Source organism: Antedon bifida, chromosome 9 (assembly GCF_963402885.1).
Source record: "Antedon bifida chromosome 9, ecAntBifi1.1, whole genome shotgun sequence".
NCBI lineage: Eukaryota > Metazoa > Echinodermata > Crinoidea > Comatulida > Antedonidae > Antedon > Antedon bifida.
Genome location: NC_136234.1, coordinates 14,771,112 through 14,786,926, shown reverse-complemented (window position 1 = coordinate 14,786,926; position 15,815 = coordinate 14,771,112). Strand labels below are relative to the sequence as shown.

Sequence of the window (15,815 nt, the reverse complement as noted above, 5' to 3'; positions counted from 1 at the left end):
TTTATATACAGTACTAGCCTATATACTCTCTCACTCTTTTGGTCAAAGTGAATAACCTATTCAATAAATATTATTTATATAGTAGCCTATCCTTTAATCAGTGTACCTTATTTATTCGAAATAACGTCCCGCTTTGAATAAACGCCTCGAACACCCCACCCCACCAACACACCCCGACACATGCATATATACACAATATTGTATTACAACACATTTCTATTTGTAGTTGAATTCATTGATGATCTACAAATTTTACTGTATTTTATCCCTTCTTTATATAATTTATACATGTTACCATATTACGTCGAAAAAATAAACGCCTCCCCCTAATAACTCCCTCAAATAAACTCCCTCAAATAAACTCCCCCTGAAAAATAAACAACTGGGGAGTTCGCGTAGGGATACACTTGTAAATTTAGGTGGTGGGTGACGTAATTTCCAGGTGTATTATTACGTACAAATAAACTAATTGGCGTAGGGATACACTTGTACATTTAGGTGGTGTGTGACGTAATTTCCAGGTGTATTATTACGTAATCAACATTTTTTCGATCTTACCAGTCGTGAAGGAATCATTGTTGTTACCAGTGCTCTGAACTTACGAATTTACTCTTCCTACTAAATCGTACCATTCATGCGTTTTTTGTCGATTCTATTTGGATATGAGGAAATATATATATTGGAATGTTTTGCAATGAAGAAGAGTTTTTCTTGGGAAGTCGGACATACGCTCAGAACACAAGAATGGTAAGTCATGTCTTTTCAAAATATTTAAAATGACCGCGGTGCTATTCGACTCGGTGTTCAATCAGTGATACATTAGTGAAGGCATGGGCTTAAAATGTAAATGTAGGCCCCCCTATATGCCTCAAAATTACAATAAAATAGGCGCGTATGTTTCTCTCTGTCCGTATCTAAAAGTTCATATTGTAATTATTTGTTAATTAAACTTAGATTATTACTATAATTTGAAAGAAATTAAGAAACACAACATACAAAAATAATGTTTATCTAGTAGGTCTATAATGAGGGAGTTAGGATAATACAATAGATTAGTCCCCCACATCGCAATTCGATCAGTTACTTGATTGATTACTTGCTTAATGATGTTGTCGTTGAAAAGCTTCACATATCATTTGCAATTTCTGCTGACTGACGTTTGGCGGGAAGTTGGCTTGTCTGCCTCTGCCAAAAACATAAGTGTATTCACATTATTTGCTGCAGGCCTACTATATTATACTTTATTAACCCAGTGTCGTAGGCCTATTATAGGCCCTTTGAGGTAAAAAAAATGTCTCCCTTCAATCAAGCAACATTTAGATTAGTTTGAATTTTTGTCTTTCCATTTCTTTAACGCATAATTTACTTCAATTTATATGATAAATTTAGGCTTACTATGCAACCGAAATGAAAACGGTACCACCTTATTAATATTGAATCATGTAGAACTATGTTTCTGTTTATGCAATTCGAACGTATCTATTTACGTATACTTTTAACAGTAACAATTACAAATATCATGGAAACCCAGTGGCGTATCATAGGCCTCCCGATGTGAAAAGAAAAGTCCCCCTCCAAGCCAGTATCGATTAGTTGCCTGTCTGTCTGTCCCGGGACTTACCTGGTCTGTTATACAGTAGGTATATATGACATCACTGTGTTTCAATGTTTTAACCTTACAATACATAGGGATAATTAAGAAAAAATCCGCCCTATCGAGGTAAGTCCCTCAAGCAAGTTTGGATTAGTTTAATTTCAGTCCATTTCGCATACGGGGAACAATTTGAATGTGGTTAGACTCAGTAGTATACACTATCAAACTTTATTTGACAAAAAATGTGATGTGCCCATAATAGGGATAATTTTGCATATCACTACCATATTTATACATCACACTTATTTTGTCAAACTAGTTTATAGTGTAGACAGAGCGCAAGTCTTTATCACAAACGAGAGTTATCCATCGCTTGTGATTGGTCAAATCTTCCGTGCGTCTCTAGTAGTTGCAACCAAACTTACCGAACAGAAATCACGTTGACGTAAGTAGGGTTACGCTATAAATCACGCTCATGAAAATATGATTTAGGTTTTATATTTATCTTATTTAAGTTAAACAGATGAAGAATATAGATTTTTTAACTTGTTGATTTATTTATCAGAATACTAAAACCATAAATATAAAATTAAGAAAACATTAATCTGTTACCATATACATTATGTATATACAGATAAGCATTAAGCTCTATTAAACTAGTTCAACAAAATTTTCACCAATCAAAATAATTAGACCGAAATATACCTCCAAACAAGCTTTGTCTACTGCGATATCAAACAAATTGTGATGTGCCCAAATATGATATCGATAAGCCCAAATATGGCAGTGAAATGACATGTCTTCATGTCCATATATGGGCACATCACATTTTGTTTGATATCGCAGTAGACAAAGCTTGTTTGGAGGTATATTTCGGTCTAATTATTTTGATTGGTGAAAATGTCTATAGGACTAAATTATTCAATACACATTTTGTCCATAATCATCAAACTATCATTTAAATTGAGGCGACACTTGGAAAATGAAAAACTATTAAGTATTTAAAAAGTACTATATATTTATTGAAAAAAAACAATATTTTACACACTATAATTATCTATTCTCTTATGCCTTTCCGCCTATGGTAGTCATCTAATAAATAATAAAATATATTAATCTTTATATTACGTGGAAGATTGATTGACCGTACCAACTATGTGACGTAACATTAATATAACTTACGTATTCACGTATTTAATGTTTATTTTTGGAAAAAAAGAAATAATTGTACCTAATACACATGTATTGTACTTATTATAATTATTATTATTATTTATAAATTATGTCTAGGTTGGTGCCTTAATATTGATTGTTTGTTAGACAATGCTCGTCCTGTAAGTCAGAGGTAGTGGGTTCGAATCTAACCAACGAATATGTTATCAAACGGCTTAATAAATATAACTTTTTCAGAAATATCTAAAGTGAAATTGAATCTGCTAAAATTTATACAGCATTATTATTTTCAATATTGATTATTGATTATCCATTATTGAATAATTAGTAATAAACACGACCAAGGATTAAATTATTAATTAATGTATTATAAATAATAATCTGTATTGATTGATTATAATAATAAATAATATTAGTATCAATTATATTAATAAAGAGGAATAAATAGTACCTTTGTTTTCTAACTAAAGTACATGCTATTTTGTATTCTAATTCTAAAACATACTGTATAGTTATTTCTATCTTTGGTTTGTTAAAAAAAAATCTCTCAATATTATTTACATAAAGACAATAATATTAAAAATGCATTGATATTGACAATAATATAAAATTATAAAGTATGGATACCTATAGGAAAGTCTTGTAAGATACCTATATGAAAGTCTTGTAGGATACCTATGTCATAGGAAAGTCTTGTAGGATACCTATATTCTAGGAAAGTCTTGTAGGATACCTATATCTTTGGAAAGTCTTGTAGGATACATATATCCTTGGAAAGTATTGTAGCATACATATATTCTAGGAAAGTTTTGTAGGATACATATAGCCTAGGAAAATCTTGTAGGATACCTATATCCTAGAAAAGTCCTATGATAAATATATACAGTAATACAGTATATTTCTACTAGCTATATCCTAAAGTCATATGACACCCACATCCTGTAGGAAAGTACTATTTTAATGTCATGAATGATTAAATCTACTTTCACATCGCGCCTGGATTCGGTCCGAAATCGCAAGAGTTGAACATGCTTTCAAATCACAAACTTGGTTATCTATTGTCATGCTCACTGCTGATTGGATGAAAGAAAAAAATCATATAATTTCAGAAAACAAATATCTTCTTGATCCATCGCTACGGATTAAAATCTTACGAATTTGGTGTGAATGATCGTATGCTTTACCACTGAAACCATTTTCCATATTTTTCTCAGGGCACCGGACCAAATCCGAGCGCGATGTGAAAGCAGCTTAAATATGGGCACCATGGACATCGTTATAGTCTGATTTCCAACTATCAGTTTCAATGTTATTATTAATGTTAAACAAGGCAAACCATAAATGAAAACCCATAACTAATCTCGCTACCTTAAGAAATCGTATACGCGCCATGTAAACATGTTTGTAAAAACAGTAGTCTTTCTTTAATCGTTGTTAACGCCATACAATGTAACTGCGCTCGTTGCGAGACCGGCAAGATAACCAAGATCCACCAAATCCAATCTGGTCCATTAGCCGATTCCTGTAGGTCTTCCGGTAACGCCGGCATAGCTCCGTAATATTGGATAACCTTTAAATGGAATCCTTCGTCTTGTGCGTTAAACCAAGCAAATGCTTCTGCATATACGGACCCATGTAATTCTTTTATTCTTTTAAAATCGCTGTCTATTATAGAAAAAAAAACAACCATTAACAATATATATATATAAACTTTATTTATTCACAAGACTGATGTACAGTACAACTCGTTCAATCAACATTGATTGTTTTTACACAAGTTTGTGATATTACAAAATAATCCAACACCATATATTATATATGAAAAAAAAGAAAGAAAAACATTTTGAAATTGAAAAGAAAAATATAATTGTAAAGAACTCACCTTGGATTGGCTCATCCTTCAGAAACCTGACATACGCTGTATTGTAACCATCGCGCATATTTCTGCTTATCACCTTAAATCTTCGTGACCCGACCGTCTTTATTGCTGATCGCCCGTTCGGTAATGTTTCCACCTCTAGAACCTTCAACATGCAGCCAATATCGGAAAACCTAGCCAAGAAAAATTCAATATTGGAGATTAAGCCCATTGTGCTGGTCGTCTTTCCCAAAAAAGTTTAAGAGATAGAGGGCGGAGACAAGAAAGAATCTCTGCCTCAATATACTTGCAATTATATCCCAAAATTCCATTGTAATGTTTTGGTTGAGCATTTAATAAAAAAATAAACTTTTATACTTACGCATTTTCTTCAGATGGGACGCACATACCAAACTGTTTTGTCCCGCATTCCATGCACTGACGAATCATTAATTTGTAGCGTGGTTCAAATATGTACAGCGGACAAAACACTGAGGGAAATGCCATCGTACAGATAAACACTGGTATCACTGCACAATTGGGGTCATCACTACATCTGCAGAAAATGTAAATCAATAGTGTTTAATAAAATAAAGGGACACCCCTGTTACGAGGACACCATCAAGGGGTATGTTTTATCACAGCCACCAACTCCTTTTCAGGGGACAATTGGGTCCTTTTATCCTCTTATTAATAGAGGTTCTATGTACTCTATATATGACCACTCATATAATTATACAGTATTACTGTATTTTTGTGAAAAACTAGCTATATCTTTCTTACCCCCTTAATTCTTGCATTTCTTTCGCATGTACTTCTGATCTTTCTTGAAAATCCCTTTCAAAGTATTCCATTAAAATGTTTTTTACCAAGATATTCACCTTAAGTTTCTTGTTGGCTAAAAACTGCAAAAACAAAAGGAATATCAGTAGAACAATGTATAGCCAATGAATTTTATATTTTACTTTAAACAGATGAGAAGACAAATATTTACCTCCATTAAAGGGTCCTTACACAACGGGCATTCAGGCTTGTGATCTAAGCATCTATTCAGACAGCCAGCACAGAATGTGTGTCCACATGGTGTTGTTGTTGGTTCGTAAAAGAATCGTAAACAAAGGCAACACTCATAGTCACTGCGATCCAGTAGGTCTTCCGGAATGATTCTTAGTGCTTGTTCGATATCTGTATCTGGTGGCAAAAGTTTGAATTTATGAGTTTTTGATGAACCTTGAAGTGGTGGGTTATCCAATTAATGGAATGTAGCAAAAGACAGTAAGCTTGGGTGTTACAAAGCGAGAGTGGGTGTTAATAGCATCAAAAACAGTACTTTTAGGCAACCAGAGCTTTCATGGGTGGGGGGTAGGTGCCGGGTGCCATAGCCACCATGAGGCAGACAAGGTTTTCACCAACCACCCCTAATTATATTAATAATTGTATTTAAAGCATCTTTGCCTCGTCTGTTTTCAACCTCTCGCTTTTGGTACTGAATTACAATTAGACTGGGTGAAAGACCTTAAAATTAGTTTGAGAATTAGTTTTGGGTCGACCACCTTTGCTCAGTGAAATTATATTCGCACGATACAATGTTCTCTGCCTGGATTTGAACCCAAGAGCTTAACCACTTAGACAAGAGTAGATACTTACGCATGTATTTATTGTCAGGCGATGGTGGAGGTGACTCATTTTGCTGATAATGTTTACGTTTCTTTTGTCCATAAGAACTGTCAACTGACTTTTCGTCTAAAAACAAATAATTTTATCAATTTTTTTATTCTGTCAGAATTGATGTGCTTATGCACATGTTTACATGCACTAGAATTAACTTTGTACATTCTAAGTATGCACATATAGTTTCTGGCCAGTTCACATTTCACAATTGTGTCTAGACACATGATCTCTGTTTGGCCAGTCTACACCCAGCTTCGAGACAATGCTATTGTTTTTTTGCTTTTCACACCTACTGTATCTGAAACAATTCTCTTCTATAGCTAGTTTCCATTCACTATTGTTCATGAGAAACAATGCTCTTCTATAGCTAGTCTCAATCCCTCCCACTGTGTGAACTTGCTATTGTTTCTAGCTTTCACAACAGTTCCACCCTATTCTACTTATATTCCCAGTTTCCTGGACTTTCTGCATTCTCACTCCTGAGGACGATCAAAGCATATTGATCTAAACGTCTAGAAACTCAACAGTTCTAATATACGTGGTGTACCGCAAACTTTATACCAACATATTACTTATTGCTGATTTGAATTAGTGTAGAGTCAACCAGGGTATTGTAACTAATTGTGTTATCAGTTGACTCTTTATAACATTGTGATTTTAAAATTGTAATATTAATAGTCTAGGTTCCAGGTGCCAATTCAACCTAATATCGCTAAAAAGATAAATATTTTGGCACACATGGTGTTTCATACGTAGAGTACTAATAACTAGAGCATAACTTGGTGCAAGTCTAACATCGATATAATAACTTAAATACAGTAAAATTCATTCAGAGATTATCTAATGAATAGAGTACACACCAAACCGCAATATAATTCTGATAGACCTAGATAAACTTTTATTACATGTTGTGTATTGTGTATTATATAAATAGATAATCTAAAAATAAACCACTGAAAACCAGACGGTAATAAAAACAATAGTGTAACCATACTGTACAAGCATTAATAACCAAATAGAATTGGCAGACATGAAACAAGTCTACAGTATGTATTATTTATGAGAATACCAAACAAACGAACCTCAAAATTTGAACTTTTCTCGTGTTACTTTTTATCGATATAAGAAGAATTTTATTTTGTTGTGTCTAATGCTCTGTCTACACTATCAAACTTTATGTGACAACAAATGTGATGTGCCCATATATGGACATGATGATGTCATATCACTACTATAGTTGGGCATATCTCTACCATGATTGGCCACATCACACTAGTTTGATAGTGTAGACAGAGCTTTTAAGACACATAAAACTAATGCAAAATTATCTCTACAGTTCTTTCACATGAATATGATTCTACATCTTACTGTATAAATGAATGGACACAATTTTAAACAATAATTAGCCAATGGATGAACAATGGTGTTTGTCAAGAAAATTATCTTCAAACCTTGTAAGGAGGTAGAACCGACTTCTTCAAATTTTTTTGTTTCAATTCTTAGTACTGGTGATTGCTTACTAGAAATTGTCTATAAAGAAGAAAAAAAGATTAAAATGTGTAAACATTGGCTCTGTGGCAAGTTGGCTAACATGCTTGCCTTCAATTCACAAAGTACTGTACTCAGTTCAATTCATGGCTGTACCAATGTTACATTATTTTTTATGAGTAATTAAATTACTGCAAAAGTACTGTAGTTACTAAAGATACACAGTACATTCACACATTTTTCATTGTTAAATAAAGGAAAATCATCACAAAGGATTGAATGGTACACCCTTTTTTCACAAGTGTGAATGCATCTTTAGTTGCATACAGTACGCGGTCACTGAATAAATTAGAATTAGATTAAATTAGATTTAGAATAAACTGGAAAATGGCCTGACAAAACTTATAATATACTGCAGAATGTTTAGTTTATATCATTCCATTTTTGGAGAGGGGTGTTCAATGAATTTTCTACTTTTTGTGTAAATATATTGCTCTTCAAGAAGAACAGGCTATTGTCGGTTTATCCGGGTAAGCGGCACTCATAGACTACAAAGATCAATGTTGGTATTTCAATCCATTGTATATTTTAAGAGCCTTTAGGGCATAAAGTAGTTTGCATTATAGTAGAATAAAGTGAAATTTTGATTGAAGTTACCTTTGATGCGATGTCATTGGAAGAACCAGATGTCTTACTGCTTTTGGTCTTTTTACCAATACGCCTTTTGTCTTGAAATTTGTCAAACCCCCTTGATATAGCCGAGGCCAAGTTGTCCCAGCCCGTCGAGAAGATGCTTATTGGATTCGCTATTTTGGTGGTTCCACCAAGACTTCGTATTTCTGTATGTTTCAAATTTTCTGTAGCTAGAGGCGATAGCATTTTCTGCAGTACCTGAAAGTATAATAAGAATATCATGATTTTCAATATGAATGCTAATGTGCACAGTTTGCTGCCTATTTTCATTTAATTTTTTTCATTTATTTATTCGATTATTTAAGCGATCAATGCGCCATAACATGTGAGTGTCCACAACCCCTAAAATACAGATAAGTTTTTTTGTTTTTGTCTTATTGTATCATTATAATATTAGTAGTATATAAATTCTTTTAATTATTGTATTTTATATTATGCTCGTACTCTCCATAAGGTTTAGTACATTTTTATTGAATAACAACAAATCACAAACTAATAGGCTATACAATGGCCATATTCACTATTTACAATTAGGATAAGAAAATACTTTACAATTATGTAACTGCTTTCATTCACAAACTAATATGCTACAGTGGCCATATTCACTACTCACAATTAGTCTAAGAAAATACTTTACAATTATGTAATTGCTTTCATTCACAAACTATAGGCTATACAGTGGCCATATTCACTATTTACAATTAGGATAAGAAAATACTTTACAATTAAAACATCTTTTAAGTGAATAATAGTATTTAAGGGCGAATTCCTAAAATATTATTGACTTTTAAGTGTATTTAATGGCAATAACTCCCAATTGATTGATAAATAACTGCCACTCACTGGCTGCTCCCATTCAAGGTATGGATGACTCACAGTACTCTTATCTACTGCTAGCCAATCACAGTTTCCAAAAATTATATTATATAAGCTCTAATATCTAAATTACATAACTGAACTATACAATTCCCTGAACACCCATTTTAAAACCATTGTCAATCATTCAATAATTAGTTTATACATAGATATTATAATATCTATTATGGTTTATAGGGGATTAATAAGTAAAAATGATGATTTACAAATGTATTACATAGAATATACATGTGTTAGGCATGAGGGAAAGGGTCCATATTGAAGATTATGTAATCCTACTGCCTTTTAAATTATGTAAATATTCAGGCTACGTTGTATTATGATGAATTTTGCAATAAAAAAGGACAATATACAGGTATATTAAAATTCTACAGATTTGATTAATTTTCTAATTGATTTCTCGAACAAACTACGACTGAACATGGAGGAAATATATATCTATATATTTCCTCCATGAACTGAACAATTCAAGCACAGACCCTACCCAGCATTTTATGTTTTTTATTGTTGTATTGCAATTATGCTGGTCGAATAAATAAACAAAATAAAGTACTACTACTACAGTACTATTTGTGTATGTTAAAGCTCAGGTACAGGCATGAATTTTAAATATAATATCTGGTTAATTGTACATAAATCAAATATTTGTAACAGAAATGAATTTCCCTTAATATGGTCAAATGTGAACTCTGTCTCTCTTTTTAAGAAACTGTTAACTGCTAATTTCATGTAGCTTTATTTAAATGTAGTGTATTATTTAATTTTATAGTTAGTAAGTGTATCCTTGTTTTATTTTATTGTAATTGTTTTATTATCTGCTTTTGTTTTTTTGCTTCTGTAATTGTTTTATTATTTGATTTGATATTTGCTTTTTACATTTATTTTTGTTGGTGTTTTCCTTTGAGCACGGTCTTACTGAAAAACAACTTTTAGTTGAGTTAAGTATCCGTGATTAAATAAAGCTTATTATTATTATTATTATAAATACAAAATTTGGCAATATTCTGCCATAAAAACCAGGAAGTAAGACTTTTTTCAGTAGTTAGGTAGTTAACCTAAAATAATAACATGTCTGGTGACTCCCTAGAAGTGAAAAAAGATGGTGGATATACGGTGGATAATCTTTGCTATAGCATGAAAATAAAAATCTGAAGTTGAATAAAAATACCAGAAATGTAAAATTCAAATTATATCACCTAAAATGATAACATTTTTTACCAAACAGTTTAGTTTTCATAGATTTTTAAAATGCCTCTCTATTTACAAAATTTGTGTACAAAAGAATAGAGATTTTACTGTGTAACTTGAACTATCTAACTACTACTGATAAGAAAGTGCTTATTTTCAACAAGCTCGTGTAACAGAAATAAAATCCCAAAAATTATGAAACATAGAGGAAACTATAGATCGATAATTATTGGATTGTATTATCAATAGAAATTTTTTGCCCATACCTTGCCTTTAAAAGATTCAGATTCTTATATAACAGCAATTTAGTTATCAGCAATTGAAAGATTAATATAAGATAGGCCACACTGAAAAGGCATGTGATTGTATGTATGCGTAATACTTATATAACTATTATATAAATTAATTATATAACATTACATAACCTACAGTATTTTTGCTACTTGTCAATTATTGAAAATGAAGAAATACAATTATATTATACTATTTTGTGTTGGTCTTTTCATTAAAAAGTGTGTACCACTTTTTCTTACCTTAGCTAATGTAACTCTAGCAGATGTGGCTGTGGAGTCTAGGGATAGGCACTGAAGCAAACACGTCAAAGCTTCTTCGTATCGCCTTGCAGCCATCAAGGCAGAGCCCTTCCTGAAATATCCCTTTATAGAAACAAAGAATAGTATTTGAAGTAGTTACAGTGTGAACATACCACTTATAGGGTCACAAGGGGAAATACTACTACTAATTGCTGAGGCAGGCCTGGGCCTCCCTAAATTTCCAATGCAAAATATGGGATACAATAGTAGATTTTGTTTCCTTTATTTTACTATTTTTAAGACCCTGCCCCTGTCACAAGTGAATTCTTGAATTTTTATTCTTTTGTAGTTGTGAGGGAGTCATTAATGCGTGGCTGCCTCTGATTGGACAGCAGGTTGGCTTATAAAGTATGTGCGGGGACAGCGCGAGGTTGAAACCAACTCCTCGTCACCTTAAGAAGAGTTTTAATATATTATAATATACCATTGGCCAATGAGGTTGTAGGTCGCATGTCCGATTTGCTTCACTTATGCCTTCTGAAACTTTTTCCTGAGCTAAGAAAACAAGCGACTTGTTGCTTGCTATAAGATGATCAGATGGTGCTAAAAAAGAAACAAATAAATGACATTAATAAAATAGAAAAGATAAAGTATAGAAGGTTGGTTAAAATGTTGAAATGAATACAATCCTAAACTCATACACATATGGCACACTAACAGACCAAAACATTACAAAGTTATCAAACCCTATATGAAAGAGACGTGCATAGTAGATTCAAGAATGTGTTCACGGTCAGAAAAAGGGGACTCAATAATAGTGAACTCAACCAACATCAATGAGATACTATACTTTTAAGTTATAAGATCGGGGGAGGATCCAAAGGGTAGCTTAGGGGCATGCTCCTCCTTTTGAAACTAATGACAGTTAACATGAAATTTAGCGATTCCCTGTTGAAAAAAAAACATGAAGATTGGACAGTGATCCTGAATTTCGGGTAAACATGCCAATTGTCTTACCAAATTCGGCTGCTTCTGTATATAATTTCATGGCTTCTGCATATTTTCCCTCATTGTACATCAAAAACCCTTCAGTTCTTAATTTAGCAGCTTTATAAGTAGCAGCAAAATATTTCTTAAATTGTCCACTTAACAGAACATCCGATTTTACTTGTTCTTGGCTTTCATTACAAAGTTTACATTTTTTAGTAGAATCTTGCTCAACACAAACTCTACAAAACGTATGACCACAACTCAAAGTTGCAGGCTCGTAAATGATTCCATAACAAAATGTGCAAGTAAACATATCCAACGGTTCATGTAAATGTTCTTGTACGACGGCAGAAGAAGAGCCATCTTTGGTACACAGTTTGTCAACTAAAGAATCAACTAAAGATTTCAAATCTTCAGGCCTAACTTCTCCCAAACGACAGGCTTGAGCGTAGGCATCCAACGCCTCCGACAGCCTGCCAGCTTTAGCAAAACATTCACCTTTACCGACCAGAATTGCAATCGTCGGCCTAGATTCTTTCAACAATCTATCGTAAATTTCGTTTGCTAAGTCATAATTACTGTTGTCCACCGCTTCACGTGCAAGTTGTAATGTACTAAAAGACATGATAAAGACATAATAATATATGAAAAACAGCTTCCTATGCCTATAAAACGTTGGCCTTTTTGTCGAGTGTAGGCTCTAGGCTATGATGTTGTTTATCATCACATGATGTCCGACCCAGTCTCTATCCCACGAGAAACCGTGCAGTCCACACTCCGCGATCCGTTTCACAGACACAATAGGCCTAGGTCGATTGACTAATTTTACCGAAAAATCAATTGTCTACAAATAATTAACTTTTGTTATCATAACTGAAAATATTTGGTATTTGATTGATACTTCTTACGCACTACCCAATGCCTAATAGGCCTATATTTTAATCAAAAACACCATCAAATGCGGTCGATCGTTTTGACTCCGTGTAAACTTATGTAATAAACTGATCAACAATTATGTAATGTTTACTGTATGGAGAGCCGAAAGTGCCTTCCACTTCTTCCATTAGATATAATATTATTATGCGCAAATTAATTTGTCTTAGGAGCTTCAACTACAGTATTGAAGTGGAACAGATTTTCGGCATTTCTTGCAAATCTTAGGCCTACACCAATAGAGCTTAGAAAAAAAGAAAAAATCTAACGTCTGTATTACTGAGTAGTTGGTATTAATGTGTTTTCTTTTTATTGTCATTATTGTGTCTGTTTATTGTAGGCATATGTGTATTAGAGTAGGCCTATACATGTAATTAAGTATATTTCTGTACATATATGTTCTTGAGTCCCACCGATTTAAAGAAATAGTGAAGCACAGGAAAAAGCAAGGCAAATCAATTTGAACCTTCCGTAAGCGGCCACCCTCGATACTGGGAAAAGTGCACGATATGTTTCGCAACGGGCCTCCAGATTCTCCAGCTAATTGTCTATTATTGTTTATCATTAGGTGCTTCAGTATTTATGATTTTCAGACAAATTTTAAAAGCTTGTATGCATGCAAATGGTCTGTGTAGTTTTCTCATCTTATCTAAAAAACACCGGAATGTTCTTCACAGAAATGTTTTTAAACCCGCGGCCAATCTATCAATAAATGACAAAATCATTACAGAAGGAAGTCGCAACAATTTTTTCTATTTGAAGAGTCTGAACCCTGCCGTTATTGTGAACCCCTTAAACAGTACAATAATACTAGGCCTACTCGTATATTTATCTATTTATTTACTTTCAAGTAATGGATATGTGCAAGCACGATCAAATAATCATATAATTAATTCAATCAAACGCCTAATAAATCAAATAAAAGATTTTTCACACAAGCTTCGAAATAAAGCTAAAGTAACAATAATTATCAAAATTGTATATACGTCCCAAATTTTTCGGGTGGCCACTTACGAGAGGTAAATTTACCATACAAACAATATAATTTTTAGTAAAAAAGGTGGCCGCGGCCGCTCACGAGAGGTGACCGCTCACGAGGAGGTTCAATTGTAAATTTAATATTAATTGAAAGGTGTTCAATTTAATGTCTGGTGCGCAATATTGATAACTACACTCTTCGCCGTACACCACGCCAAGAGGCCGTCAATGAAAGCCCCAGTGGTCTAATGGTTAGGACATGTTCATAGCAGAAGGTTCCGGGTTCGAATCTCGGTTGCGGCTTTTCCACATTCTCATAGATTTCTTCATCTTTTATCGTTTCAAAATTAATTTTTTTCAGTATATCACCAGGCGGTTTCGAATTTATTTTGTGCCTGTTTGCTGATTTGATATATTTATAGATACATATCATTATGTTTTTATTTATAAAGTCTATCTATATGAAGTAGGCTACTTTTATGATTGGTTGCAATGACTGATTTATTAAGCTCTCCGTGGATCCTTGTGCGGGTGGGTAGTAATCGATTTTCTTCCGTAATAAAATAATAATGACAACTTTTAAGCTTGTCATTAGGCCTAAAATAGAGTTCAGAAATAATTACCCAAATCGAATGATCCACCTTAAAGGGCCTTTCACTGTGTCGGCACGGTTCCGCGTGAAAACGAAACATTGACGTTCGATTGGATTTGCCGGCGCCGGACCGAACCGTGCCGTAACAGGTGTGAAAGACCCTTAAGCTCTGTCCACACTATCAAACTAATTTGAAAAAAAAGTGTGATGTGCCCAAATATGGTAGTGATATGCCCAATAGTAGTGATGACATAATCATGTCCATGGGCACATCACATGTTTTTGTCACGTAGAGTTTAGTAGTGTAGCTCTATGTAATTCTATTTTCTATAGACAGACTGAATTGAACGTCCATGTTTCGTTTTCACGACGCTCCACGTGGCTATGCACCAATCGATCGAGTGAAAACGAAACATTGGCGTTCGATTTACCGGCGTCGGATCGGAACCGTGCCGAAAGACGTGTGTGACACCTAAAACAGACCCAAATGTTGACTCGCCGGGATGTTCAATCAAAATGTTCTCAATGTTTACGTTGTTAACTTAATGCTCTGTCTACCAAACTTTATGTGACAAAAAATGTGATATATTTAGGCATATCGCTACCATATTTGGGCACATCACACTTTTTTTGTCGAACTAGTTTGATAGTGTGGACAGAGCTTAATATAGGCTTCGAATTCCTTGCGTATAGGCTACTACTATATTTATGGCCGCGGAAGTTGATTTTGATAAGGTAAAGAAACAACAGAAACATCGGATCTCTTTTTTTTACTTTAGTAGGTAAACAAGACATCTCATATTAAGTTTTCAGTTAATTGAAATAATGTATTCAGATCATTTTTTTGGATCTCATTGGCGCCTAAGAATAAATAATGATTAGTTAGGCCTATAAAATTGTTACGAGTCAAGCTATAGCTTGATAAGTTTATGAGGTCTATAAATCATCGATTTTCTGTATGTTTTTATATAAATTGTATAACTAAAATCATGTTTTAATAGATATAATGGTACGTTAAAATAACATAAAGACTGCTAACTTACTTACATTCCGAAGTTCATTGAGAGCAGTACTATTTATTTTCCTTGGTTTTGGTTGAATGATAATATCAGGTAGGTTAGGTGTTATTTTTGTAGTAAGTACGTCTTTACGTCTTGTATTCAGTTGTTATAAAGGTGTTTTTGTTTACCCTATAGAAAACAGAAATTATTTTGTTTAGAAACAACCCCATATTAATAATAATGCTTT

General features: G+C 33.4%; 2 protein-coding genes across 4 annotated transcripts in view; one reads left to right on the top strand and one right to left on the bottom strand.

The window, feature by feature from the left end:
- The first annotated feature begins 450 nt into the window (after positions 1–450).
- The window catches only part of LOC144852889 (homeobox protein Nkx-2.2a-like), a 30,484-nt gene continuing 15,119 nt past the window's right edge, over positions 451–15,815 (top strand). Inside the window, exons 1-2 of one of the 3 annotated variants that reach the window (XM_078710933.1) lie at positions 451–747; positions 15,569–15,679. The gene's annotated coding sequence lies outside the window, so the exon portion shown is untranslated. Of the gene's footprint in view, positions 748–2,023; positions 2,040–15,568; positions 15,680–15,815 lie in introns of those variants that run through there. The other 2 variants (XM_078710932.1, XM_078710934.1) reach the window with 2 other exon arrangements.
- Positions 4,065–13,016, bottom strand: LOC144852871 (LON peptidase N-terminal domain and RING finger protein 1-like). The gene is made up of 11 exons (XM_078710905.1): positions 12,092–13,016; positions 11,559–11,677; positions 11,075–11,197; positions 8,442–8,675; positions 7,748–7,826; positions 6,273–6,368; positions 5,620–5,816; positions 5,409–5,530; positions 5,008–5,181; positions 4,650–4,819; positions 4,065–4,432 (listed from the first exon to the last, which is right to left on the bottom strand). Exons 1-11 carry the CDS (start codon positions 12,687–12,689, stop codon positions 4,137–4,139), a joined length of 2,208 nt encoding a protein of 735 aa, XP_078567031.1. The 5' UTR covers positions 12,690–13,016; the 3' UTR covers positions 4,065–4,136.